Below are 12,642 nucleotides of genomic sequence, written 5' to 3'. Positions count from 1 at the left end.
CCCACCAAGCACACGGCCAGGTACCACGCACAGCCGTAGAGAGTCATACAGAGAGAGATTTTAAGGCTAGAGGAGGCCAGGATGATCCTGGGTACCAAAGGCCATAGAATTTCACCCAGTTACCCCTGCACCAAGCCCAGCAACTCCTGCCTGACTAAGGGCCATCCTCCACAGAGGCAAGTGCTCTTGTCTTGAAGACAGCGAGAGACAGAGAATCTGCCACTTCCCCTGAGAGCTTGTTCCGAGGGTTAATCACCCTCGCGGCTAACCATGTGTGCTTTGTTTCTCATTGGAATTTGTCTGTATTTTGCTCTGGGCTTCTATCCCCAGCTCTGCGAGAGGAGTGGGGTCTAATGGGTTAAAACAGAGCAGGCTGGGAGTCAGGACTTCTGGGTTCTATCTCCAGATCTGGGAAGGGAGTGGGGTCCAGTGGGTTGGAGCAGGTGCAGAGCCAGGACACCTGGGTTTGATTCTGAGCCCCGTACGTGAGTGTTATTCCGAATGCCCATGCAGAAATCACCCATTTCGCCCTTTGTTAATTATAAACACTGCAGGTTCACTGGCAGGGACACAAACGGAGTGGATGGAGTGTGGGAACAGATCCCAGATCACCCATTTCATCCTGGTGGGGCTCTCATACCCCCCAGAGCTGCGGGTGCCCTTGTTCCTCTTCTTCCTCCTCATCTACCTGTTGACGCTGTGCGGGAACCTGCTCATCCTGCTGGCGGTGGCCCGGGAGCGCCGGCTGCACAAGCCCATGTACTGGTTCCTCTGCCACTTGTCCTTCCTGGACATGACGGTCTCCTCGGTGGTGGTGCCCAAGGTGGTGGCCGGCTTCCTGTCGGGCGGCGGGGCCATCTCCTTCCATGGCTGCGTGGCCCAGCTCTTCTTCTTCCACTTCCTGGGCTGCACCGAGTGCTTCCTCTACACGGTCATGGCCTACGACCGCTTCCTGGCCATCTGCAAGCCACTGCGCTACAGCGTCATTATGAACCGCAGAGCCTGCCTGTGCCTGGCAGCGGGGACCTGGCTAGGGGGCTCCCTGCACTCGCTGATAGAGACTGCACTCACCTTCCGCCTGCCCTACGGCCGGGACACCCAGGTAGGCTACATCTTCTGCGATATCCCGGCTGTGCTGAAGCTGGCCTGCGGGGACACAGCGCTCAACGAGCTGGTGACATTCATCGACGTGGGATTCGTGGCCATGACCTGCTTCCTGCTGATCCTGATGTCCTATGTCTACATTGTCTCAGCCATCCTGAGGATCCGCTCCACTGAGGGCAGGCGTCGGGCCTTCTCCACCTGCGTGGCACATATCACCGTGGTGGTGACCTACTACGTGCCCCTGATCTTCATCTACCTGAGGCCGGGGTCCCAGCACCCCGTGGACAGGGTGGTGGGTGTATTCTACACCACGGTGACCCCGCTCCTCAACCCCCTCATCTACACGCTGAGGAACAAGGAGATGAAAGCTGCCCTCATGAGACTGGGGGGCAGGAAACCGCCAGGGCCTGAGCCATGATTATCCTGCTGCCAGCAGGAGCTGCCTGAGAACTGGACAGGAGAGAGGGTCTTGGAGATGAACATCAGGACTCCTGGGTTCTGTCCCTGGCTCTGGGAGGGGAGTGGGCCTAACGATTGAACTCCAGGCTCCTGGGATCTATTGGAATTTGTTCCAATGCTCCTATGGCTAGAGGCACTGATTGGCACTCCGGACTACTGGGTTGCATTTCTGTTTCTTGGAAGGGAATCGTGTCTCGTGGTAAGAGCAGGGTGGGCTGGGAGTCAGGACTCCTGGGTTCTATTTCCCTGTATGACCTTGGGCAAGTCCCTTGGCATCAGTTTCCCCATGCGGGTCATTTCACTACCACACAACACCCAGGGTTGTGAGGCTAAAGTCACTACCGACTGGGAGGAGAATGAGGAGGAGTTCAGTTATGGGAGCCAGAGAAATAGGTTTTCTAACCACTGCATGGGGTCTGCATGTGACAATGGGAGGTGATGGGATCGGCAGCTTGGGTTTTTGTCCCATGTTTGAACATCTGGCATAGTGGGGTCCTGGTCCGTGACTCTGGCTCTGATGTACTAATCCAAGGAGAAGGGAAAAGAACAGAATGTCAGGCTCATCTAAGAAGGGGTCCCGGGGCAGAATCCGAGGTGTTTAACATGTTTTAGGGATACAGGAACAGCTAAACAGCATCAGACCATTGGTCCGAACATCCCATTATCCCACCCCTTGGAACTGTCAAAGCTCTTCAACTCCTAAAAATAAAATGACGTCTGTCACCACATGGTCTTATTTTTGTAAACCCCACCCCCGCCCTCAGTATGCCACAAGCACTTGCTGTGTCCTGTCCTCAGGGCCCATACGGCCTCTCTATCTCTGTGCAGCACACAGCACAAAGGGGCCCGTAGGCACATCAGTGCTTCAAAAAATAACCCCCAGCAATTCCCAAAGAAAGAAGGGTCTGAGGTGAAGGCACTGGAGTCGGACTCCAGATAGCCTGTGTCACTTGCTCTGTGCATGCCTTGGTTTCCCATCTGTAAAATGGGGCTAGGGCACTTCCTTAAGGCTGTTTAGATTATAAACTCTTTAGGACAAGGACTGACTCTGCACAGTGCCCACCACAATCAAGCCAGACCACTAGGCATTATTGGACAGATCCCCAGCTGGCATAAATTGGCTGCAGCTCCATTGGAGTCAATAGTTCAGACCTCCAACTGGTGTGAACCCACCATAGCTCCACTGGAGTCAATGGTTCAGATCTCCAACTGGTGTGAACCCACCATAGCTCCACTGGAGTCAATGGTTCAGATCTCCAACTGGTGCGAACCCACCATAGCTCCACAGGAGTCAATGGTTCAGATCTCCAACTGGTGTGAACCCACCATAGCTCCACTGGAGTCAATGGTTCAGATCTCCAACTGGTGTGAACCCACCATAGCTCCACTGGAGTCAATGGTTCAGGTCTCCAGCTGGTGTAAATTGAAGTCAGTGGGGCCATGTCGGTTTATACCAGAGAGGGTCTGGCCGCATATGGACATAGCTGTATGTAGTGAGATTTCAACACCTTTCTGGACCAGCAGTATTACTTTCCTTGGTGCCCAGTTCACTGTGGGTTGATGTAGTAGAGGGTCATATTCCCATCTAGTGGGTGATGCTGATGTTTACCCCTGGGCAGGTCCATTGAAAACCCAATTTTCCACCAAAGAAAAGCTCCAAAGGAAAATTTACTACTCATCCTTGATGATGATGATGATGATGACGACGACGACTGGCTTTTATATAACTCAAGATGTTCTTGTTATCCGGATCAATCTCTGATCCTTGTTTGAAATCTACTACGTTCTTGGCCTCAATAATAATGTGTACTGATGAGTTTGTCAGGCTAATTGTGCAAGTATAAAATGGTTTAGGATGGAAGTTGGTATAGAACTGGCGAGTTGACCCTCTGCACACCCAGGTGAACTTCATCTCACACTTTTGCTTTAGATTGAGAATTTCAAAAGCACCTCACAAGAGCTTGGTGTCTAACTGCCATAGACTTTTAACTTTCTTTGGAAATTCCAGCTTTAAAGTCCAGCTATTTTCGCTGTTCTCTAAGATTTCACTTGTTCTTTTTCGATCTCATAAATGGGCCCAGCCGTCTCCAGACACTGGTTTCGGATTTATTTTTAATTTCAAGAACTAGAAAAAGCACAGAAAACTTAATGACCAGTTCCAATGACACAACAGCTGGGGGCAGGAAAGAAGAAAAAAATCCCCATTTTATTCCCAGGTTTAGGTTCTATGCATATTGCATGTTACTCAAAATTCAAGGCAACAGGTGCAGAAGACACAATACATAAGCACCACAAATCCGGAATATATTGTATGTGATGAATGTAGCATTCTCACCTCAGTTAAATCTATTAGCATTTTTTCTTCCTTTTTTATCTTTCTATCTTTATCTATGTAGTGAGTAACATTTTCAAAACCTCCTAATTAACGTAGGAGAGTAAGTCCCATTTTCAAAAGCCATTCAGGAGCCCAGTTCCCACTGAAATTCAATCGGACGTGGCCAGATTTTCAAAGGTATATTGCCACCTAAAGATGCAGATAGACACGTAGTGGAATTTTCAAATGGACCGTGATGTTTAGGCCCAACTTTTGGTCACAGTTCAGAGTAACTGCACCTGTATTTCCCCTTATTGGTCCAGCAGGAGCATCTCTCTCGGGCTTCCAGCTCCCTAGCTGTTGGGTGGAGACCCACATCTCTCTCCCTCCTGACTGGGGCCTTTCCAGGCTGAGCAGTTCCTTTCACTGCATTGTTCCCTCAAAAGCCAGCCAGCCTAAGCAGCCCGACTTTGCTTTCCCCCCCCCCCCCTCCGGGGTGGTGCACAGTGTAATTGCCTCCGTTTTAAGTTCACACAGTTCTCCCTAAGTAAGCGTATTTTATTTTAAGGTAAAAGCAATACAGAGAAAACATATTTTAAAATAGGCTCTTAAGCAAAATAAGCAGCCATGGGATAAGAGGGAAGGTCCTCTCATGGACTGGTAACTGGTTAAAAGATAGGGAAAAAAGGGTAGGAATAAATGGTCAGTTTTCAGAATGGAGAGAGGTGAATAGTGGTGTCCCGCAGGGGTCAGTACTGGGCCCAGTCCTATTCAACATATTCATAAACGATCTGGAAAAAGGGGTGAACAGTGAGGTGGCAAAATTTGCAGATGATACAAAATTACTAAAGATAGTTAAGACCCAGGCAGACAGTGAAGAGTTACAAAGGGGTCTCACAAAACTGGGTGACTGGGCAACAAAATGGCAGATGAAATTTAATGTTGATAAATGCAAAGTAATGCACATTGGAAAACATAATCCTAACTATACATATACAATGATAGGACCTAAATTAGCTGTTACCACTCAAGAAAGAGATCTTGGAGTCATTGTGGAGAGTTCTCTGAAATCATCCAGTCAATGTGCAGCGGCAGTCAGAAAAGCGAACAGAATGTTGGGAATCATCAAGAAAGGGATAGATAATAGGACAGAAAATAATATATTGCCTCTATATAAATCCATGGTATGCCCACACCTTGAATACTGTGTGCAGATGTGGTCACCTCATCTCAAAAAAGATACATTGGAATTTGAAAAGGTTCAGAAAAGGGCAACAAAAATGTTTAGGGGTATGGAACGGCTGCTGTATGAGGAGAGATTAATAAGACTGGGACTTTTCAGCTTGGAAAAGAGGCGACTAAGGGGGAATATGATAGAGGTCTATAAAATCATGAGTGGTATAGAGAAAGTAAATAAGGAAGTGTTATTTACTCCTTCTCATAATACAAGAACAAGGGTAGCAGGTTTAATGAAATTAAATTAATAGGTAGCAGGTTTAAAACAAACACAAGAAAGTATTTTTTCCACGCAACGTGCTGTTAACCTCTGGAACGCCTTGCCAGCAGGTGTTGTGAAGGCCAATACTATAAGGAGGTTCAAAAGGGAGCTAGATAGATTCATGGAAGATAGGTCCATCAATGGCTATTAGCAAGGATGGGCAGGGATGGTGTCCCTAGCCTCTGTTTGCCAGAAGCTGGGATTGGGTGACAGGGCATGGATCATTTGATGATAACCTGTCTGTTCATTCCCTTTGGGGCACCTGCCATTGGCCACTGTCGGGAGACAGGATACTGGGCTTGATGGATCTTTGGTCTGACCCAGTATGGCCGTTCTTATGTTCTTATGTTAATAAAAGTGCCTACGTGCACAGTAATAAACTTACCAGAGATCACCCCAGCTCCACCATGGACTCTGTCGGGTGATTAGTCCTTCAAACCCCACAATGGGGTCTCTTCTGTGGTCACCAGCTTATAACAGCCTCAGTTCAGAACTAGCTCCGTCATGACAAGTTTAGTCCATGCTTTATGCAGGATGGGGGTTTTTGATCTGGGGTTTCCAGGACTAGGTAATCAGTAGAGACTTCCCAAATATGTCCTGGCCCCCTTCACACATACTGTCCCAAACAGTTCTTAGAAGTTCCTAACATTTCCCCAGGATTACATTAGTCAGTCTCTAGGAAAGTTACGTTCAATCCACAATAACACATACACAATTGTATTTTTAATACAATGGACCCCAAAGGGATTAAACTTAATTCAATAAGTTTATCCAGGAAATTGCCATAACTGTCACACTTTTAAAAATCAGGCCCTAGATAGCTAACTCTCATTGATTTCAATGAGAAAATCTTTTGAAAAAGCTTCTGAAATCCTACTTGGTGCCTAAAGATCTTTAGAAATCTGGCCTACTGTCTAGCTTTACAGCGGTTTAGTAAATCCCACTAGGCACATTAGGCTTCTAAATAGGTCAGGTGCTTAACTCCCATTGAAAGTAACTGGCTAAATGCCTTAAAAAATCTGGTCTGCAGATGCCTGAATCCCACTGCCATTCAGTGAGAATTAGACTCCTAAATACCTCCAGCACTTGAAAATGGGAGTTAAGTCCCCAAATCACTTAAGTGGTTTTTGCAAATTTTATCACAAATCCGTTGATCTTCAGGGCATGTTGAAAAGTCCAACTGTTCACCCAGGAACTTTAGGCAAGTACCTAGGACAGGTGCCTGGTGAGCTGGGGTTCATGCCAGAAGATGAAGGGAATTTTTTTCCCTTCCCTTTTGCACGTTCAGAAGATGCTGCACTTCCTTCCGCAGATCTGTGTAATAAGGCTGAGATTTTCAAAGTCAGCTACAAGATTTGGATCTCAAATTCCTATTAATTTTAGTGCACACTGATTGTGCCTATCCCTTAGGCAGCTTTGGAAAAATCAGCCTTACTGCATGTCAAAGACAGGTAGGTATTTTTAGGAACATTTACATGATTTGTAGAGATCCTGACAGATGGGGTTGTATGGTGATGGGGAAAGACAGAGGTTCAAAAAAGCCACAGAGCAGCCATGCAGATCTGTTTGTCGATGTATTTCTATGCAGACACACATGCTACCCCTGCAGCTGCTGCACATCAACGTGGAGGCATTTGACCCCCTCTCAGTTTTCTAAGAGCCGCTTTCACCTCCTTGTTCCTCAGCGTGTAGATGGCCGGGTTCAGCATGGGCGTGACCACATAGCCAAAGAGCTGCACAGCGGTCACCATCCCTGTGCTCAGCTGGGGCTGAGTGTAGACCAGGGCACAGGGCCCGAAGAACAGCGTCACCACCACTAGATGCGAGGTGCAAGTGGAGGCTGCTTTGCGCCTCCCGTCGGCCGAGTTTATCTTCAGGATGGAGTAGACGATCCTGACGTAGGAGGCGAGGATGAGGAGGAAGCAGGTCATGGGCACCATACCAGTGTTGGTGAAGGTCACAGTCTCGATGATGTACGTGTCTGCACAGGCCAGCTTGACCACCGGGAAGATGTCACAGAAGAAATAATCCACCACGTTGGACCCGCAGTAGGGCAGCGTGAAGGTCAGGCTGGTGAGGATGGTGGCGTGGAAGGAGCTGGTGATCCAGGTGCCGGCGGCCAGGAGGGCGCACACCCTCCGGTTCATGATGAGCAGGTAGCGCAGCGGGTGGCAGATGGCCACGTACCGGTCGTAGGCCATGACGGTGCAGAGCAGGCACTCGGTGCTGCCCAGAAAGTGGTAGAAGAAGACCTGGGACATGCACCCGCCCAGCGAGATGACCCTGCTCTGAGCCCAGAGGTTGGCCAGCAATTTAGGGGTGCTGATGGAAGAGAATCCAAGGTCCACAATAGAGAGGTTGCAGAGAAAGAAGTACATGGGGGTGTGCAGGCGGCGGTCAGTGAGGATGGCTGAGAAGATGAGCAGGTTGCCCAGCAGGGTGCAGAGGTAGAAGGCTAAGAAGGTGACGAAGAGGATGGTCTGGAGGCCGTCGGTGTTGGGGATCCCTAAGAGGATGAAATGAGTCACCACAGTGTGGTTGACCAGCCCCATGTGGGACTCATTCCTGGGGTAGGGGAGAGAAATAATGCCAATGAGTTACTGAAACAAACAGACCCGTCATTCTATAGCTGCAATGCTCACCCTTCCTTCCGCTGCCCCCATGACTAACTGTCACTAGGAGTGGTGAATATTTCTGTCAGTGTAATGCCACTTGGGGACACGGCCTCATTGGCTGGTGATGAACATAGAAAGAGAAAATGTCTGCCTTGAAGATCCTACAGTCCAGACACAAACAGACTAACGGAACGTCTATTCTATTCTATTCCAGTTTTTTCTCTTCTCTCCTGTCCTATTCCAATTTCTTCAATTGTGTTCTGTTTAGGCCCTTTCCCCACCCTTATCACCACAGTACCTTAGAGCCTTTCTTTTGTGGCTAATATTTCCCATGTGTGGTTTGTTCTCTCTGTCAGGCTCCCCAGAGGGGGATGTCCGGGTGTGCAGTGGAGTGCCTTGTTTCGGTAGGGTTTTGTTCTTATAAACGCATGGGCTGCTATGTGTTTGTGTTAAGGAAGAGGATGAATGCGGGGAAGAATTGCCCCAGCTTTGTGAATGATATGAATTGTTGGGGGTTGGGGGCTCCTGGGAATAGAGAAAGCAGGAAAAGGAAAGAAGGAGAAGGGAAATAGTCACACCCAGAGGTGCTGGGGCTGGGGGCGCTGCCGCACCCACTGGCTTGACACGGTTACCATCATATCCAGAGTTCACAGTTTGGATCAAAGGCTCTCAGCACCCAATGTGGCCACAGCGCAGTGCAGTGCCTTCTTTGGGTAGCGTTTCGGTTTTATAAAAGCACGTAGTGCTGCATGTTTCTGTTAAGGAAGAGGAGGAGGATGGAACATACAGACCAATGAATGTGGGGAAGAATTGCCCCAGCTTTGTTTATCATGTGAATTGTTTGGGGTTTTTTTATTGGGGTTAGAGAGAGAAGGAAAAGGAAAGGACCAGGGGAATAGCCACACCCAGAGGTGCTGGAACTCGGGGGGTTGGAGGGCGGCCGCAGCCCCTGGCTTAACATGTTTTCCATCATTTCCAGGGTTCACAGTTTGGTTCAATGGCTCTCAGCACCCCCACGACACAAATTGTTCCAGCGCCCCTGGCCACAGTTCGTCATCTTCTCCGCTGTGATCAGCAGGCTGGGCTCTGTGGATAATATGCCAGAGGGGTTTTTAAGTTGATATTTGAAGGCAGGAGCGCCACCAGCTTTTCTGCCACCCTAGGCGGCGGAAGCTCCCGCCCCAAAATGATACCGCGGTCAGAGGCGGCGGAAGATCCCGCCCCCGAAATACCGACAACGACTGGGGCAGCCGAAGATCCGGCCGCCGCAGTGGCCGCCCCCAAAATTCTAGCGCCCTAGGCGACTGCCTAGGTCGCCTAATGGGTTGTGCCGGCCCTGTTTGAAGGACAATAACGAAGTGTCTGTTTGCATTTGGCCGGGGAGTTTTCCCCGTGCAGGAGAGGCTGGGCTGAAGGGGAGACGCTGGCGGGTTGGGGCTGTAACACATGGAGAGAGGGAGATAAAGGATAGATACAGACAGACAGACAGACTGGCAGGCAGGCACACAGAGAAGGATGGACGGACGGCTGGATCGATTTCTCTCTAAAGAAAATATTGGGCTGACATCTTCCTCGGCGCGAGACAGAGACTGGCAGATTCAGAGACAGGCAGAGACTGAGGGACAGAGCGAGAAGGACTTTACCGAAGCAGGAGTCTTACACTGGCTGCATTGGGAGGGGCCGCTCCAGCTGGCTGGAATTCTTCTTTCTGTCCCCGGCCGTGACTCCTCTGTAGCACCATCCAGCTTCCTTATCCCAAACGGCCCATCGCCCAGGAGAGGTGCACAGCCTGGGCTCTTGGTATCCAACCCGGAGACCTAATCCGCTCCGAAGCTAGCGAGGGCTGCCACAGCGTATCCCCCACACTGCTGCCGAGCCCCACAGCTTTCTCACAGCTTCCAGCCTCCTTACGGCTCTCCATGGTCTTTAAATCCCTTTCGGGCCCGTCGGGACCAGGGCCCTGAATCCCACCAGGCTCCCAGGCTGAGACCTCGGCAGAGTCGCCAATTAACGGAGATTCTGCATCATTGTCCATAACGCTCATAGACCCCCGGGACCAGGTCCTCCACCGGCATCAATAACTGTAGCGCCATTGAACTGAAAGAGCCAGATCCCCCGCTCCACTGGGGTCCGGATTCTGCTCTCGCTCCCCCTGACCTGACTCCTGGGGGACTCCATTGGATTCCCTCTCAGCTGCGCACTCTGGTGTAAATCAGGAGTAACTCCACTGGGATCAAAGGAGCTGTGTAGATTTCTACCAGCTGAGAATCTGACCCCGACATTGTAAGGGGGGAGGGGACGTTCATGCTGGTCTAGGCTCTCCTGCCGTGTGACACACGCCAGAGAATTCCCCGCAGGGGTGTGAAATAGGAGTAACCTGGGCCAGAGGTGCAGCTGGAGGCCTCTGAAGCCAACAGAGCTTTGTTCTTGGTTTGTGTCCCCTGCTGTCCCCCTGCCCCTTCTCTGTGTCTCTGTGCCCTTGTGTGGTTACGTGTGAGGGTGAAAATCACCGCTGTGCGGACAGAGGGCAGCATACGTCCTGGGCACCACTTCTCATCACTTTTCGCCGTACAGAAAAGACTCCAAAAAGAGCATTGAGTCATTTTTGGTAATATAGTCCCACACTCTTCCCCCACCCCCCAAATCCAACCAGATCCTGGTACCATTGTTCTGGGTGCCACTCAAACACAGACACTGAAAAGCAGGTTCTGTCTCGCTCTGTTTCTCTAAACCCAAACATAGGAAGGGTTATCAACGCCATCCCTCCTCTTGTCATTGGGATGAACGTCGCGCTGCGTCTTTCTGGGCCTCTCTCGTGTTCTCTTACCCACCCCTTTGCACAATCAGGGGTCAGGAGAAAGGGTCTTTAGACGATTGCAGCTGATTTAACTGAACGAAAGCTGCTCCTTCACTAGCCTGGTAAGTGGAATAGACACAAGTTTCATCTTGCACCTCTACTGTGCGTCTACGCTAAGGGGTTGGCGGTGGTTAGCGACATCGCTGGGAAGCTCTATAGTGTAGACAAATCCATCGACACTACACAGAGAGGGATGTGAGAGAGACAGGGCTAGATTGGGGGGGCTCCAGCAGTGATCTCATCGATCCATTTGTGGTGTCCCAGCACCGCAGTTGTAATGAGGCCCCTTGCGATTCCGCTAATCGCTATCATTTCCCGCTTTTCTCTGGGGGGTGTCTTACTTGGGAGCCAGGACGAGGGGGCAGAAGCAGACGGTATAATTAATCTCTGTAGCTGTGTTATCCCCAGCCCAGTCAGACCATCCCACGGGGTGCAATGTTGACATTTCTAATGAGTCCCCAGGCTGGGCCTTCTCACTGCACTGGTACCAGGCTCACAAGTTATTCTTGGTTTCCATCAGCTGAGTTCCGTGTGTCATTGCCACGGACACCGGAGCTGGAACTGCATTTGACTATTTTAATTTGTATTATCCCTATTGTTATCATGGGTGTTATGGTGGAACGTACAGTCTGGGACTGAGACATGGGCCCCTTTGTGCTACACCCAGCACAGATACAGAGACACAGGTCCAGCCTGAATGTGATACACATTTAATAGCTGAGAGTGACAAAGGATTTAATTATCTGTGTATATAACAGGTGGGGAAACTGAGGGACGAAGCAATTTAATGAGTTACTCAAAGGCAAATATTGAGTCTTCTACAGAGCCTGTACTTGAACCCAGATCTCCTGTGTCCCAGGTCTTTGTCTTAGCCACAAGGTAATGGTCGGCAAATAATTCCCATGGGCTCTTTAAATGTAGGTGTGATGAATTGATACAGTTCTCAGTTACAAATACTACAGCCGCCTGCTCTCCCGGCTTCTCCCTCTACGGACGCCCAATACCCATTGTTTGGCGGTCAATGGAGCCTCCCCATTGTCCAGCAGAATCTACTTCAGTTTTTCAAATCAATGTGCGCAACTTGTGCCCTGATCTTCCATTCCAGGTTTTCTTCTCTCAGTCTCACCAGAGTCTGGATTTGAGGCTCTTTGTAAATTGATTCCCTGGACAAATGCAAAGAAACCACAGAGAAAATTCAGGATGAACCCAGCACTGCAAAGGGGGCGCTGCGGTGCAGGGAATGGTGCAGGCAGCTCAGTGGGGGGGGGGTCTTCCCTCGGTGTCAGGACTGTTTCTACTGCTGGCATGTTTACTCCTGGGGGGATTCTGCACCACTGCACGATGCAGAATTTCGCAGAATTCCCAGTTTCCCCCACAGAATCGGGGCGGCAGAGCTGCCTGGTGCAACTAGGGACCAATGGACTGTGTGGAGCCCAGCTCGCAGTGAGTGGAGCGCCCAGGCTGGCTGGGCCGGACGCTGCTCGCTCTGCTTGATCCCCATTGTCCTGGGGCAGGAGAGCGCCCGGGAGACCCATCGCTAGCAAAGGGTGAGGAAGGGCTGCACCGCACCATGTCCCCGGGCAGGACAGTAAAGAGCCTGGGGGTAGTAAAGGCTCTGGGGGGGCTGGTGTCTGGGCCGGGGCGGGTGCCCCTTGGCTGGGTCCTGGGGGGAGGTGAGTGCTGGTGTCTGAGCTGGGGGGTGCCCCGTGGCTGGGCTCTGGGGGGAGGTGGATGTTGGTGTCTGGGCCAGGGGTGCCCCATGGCTGGGTCCTGGGGGGGGTGTGCTGGTTCCTGT

General features: G+C 50.5%; 2 protein-coding genes across 2 annotated transcripts; one reads left to right on the top strand and one right to left on the bottom strand.

Annotated features, from left to right (window-relative positions):
* Positions 1 to 580: 580 nt before the first annotated feature.
* LOC101938258 (olfactory receptor 10G6-like) lies at positions 581 to 2,415 on the top strand. Its single transcript, XM_008176687.2, has 2 exons — positions 581 to 1,490; positions 2,366 to 2,415. Exons 1-2 carry the CDS (start codon positions 584 to 586, stop codon positions 2,413 to 2,415), a joined length of 957 nt encoding a protein of 318 aa, XP_008174909.2. The 5' UTR covers positions 581 to 583.
* Positions 2,416 to 6,994: 4,579 nt separating this feature from the next.
* On the bottom strand, positions 6,995 to 7,927 carry LOC101937987 (olfactory receptor 10D3-like). Its single transcript, XM_005312849.2, has one exon. It carries the CDS (start codon positions 7,925 to 7,927, stop codon positions 6,995 to 6,997), a length of 933 nt encoding a protein of 310 aa, XP_005312906.1.
* Between the last annotated feature and the right edge of the window lie 4,715 nt (positions 7,928 to 12,642).

This window comes from Chrysemys picta, chromosome 13, assembly GCF_011386835.1.
Source record: "Chrysemys picta bellii isolate R12L10 chromosome 13, ASM1138683v2, whole genome shotgun sequence".
Classification (NCBI taxonomy): domain Eukaryota; kingdom Metazoa; phylum Chordata; order Testudines; family Emydidae; genus Chrysemys; species Chrysemys picta.
The sequence above is the reverse complement of the archived record's forward strand: the minus strand, read 5'-3'. Positions and strand labels throughout refer to the sequence as shown.

Excerpts from the sequence above, each read along its gene's own strand:
- LOC101937987 (XM_005312849.2), bottom strand. The coding sequence starts at position 7,927 with ATGGGGCTGGTCAACCACACTGTGGTGACTCATTTCATCCTCTTAGGG.
- LOC101938258 (XM_008176687.2), top strand. The coding sequence starts at position 584 with ATGGAGTGTGGGAACAGATCCCAGATCACCCATTTCATCCTGGTGGGG. Across the intron at positions 1,491-2,365 it reads AGCTGCCCTCATGAGACTGG|CATACGGCCTCTCTATCTCT; the intron begins GGGGCAGGAAAC and ends GTCCTCAGGGCC.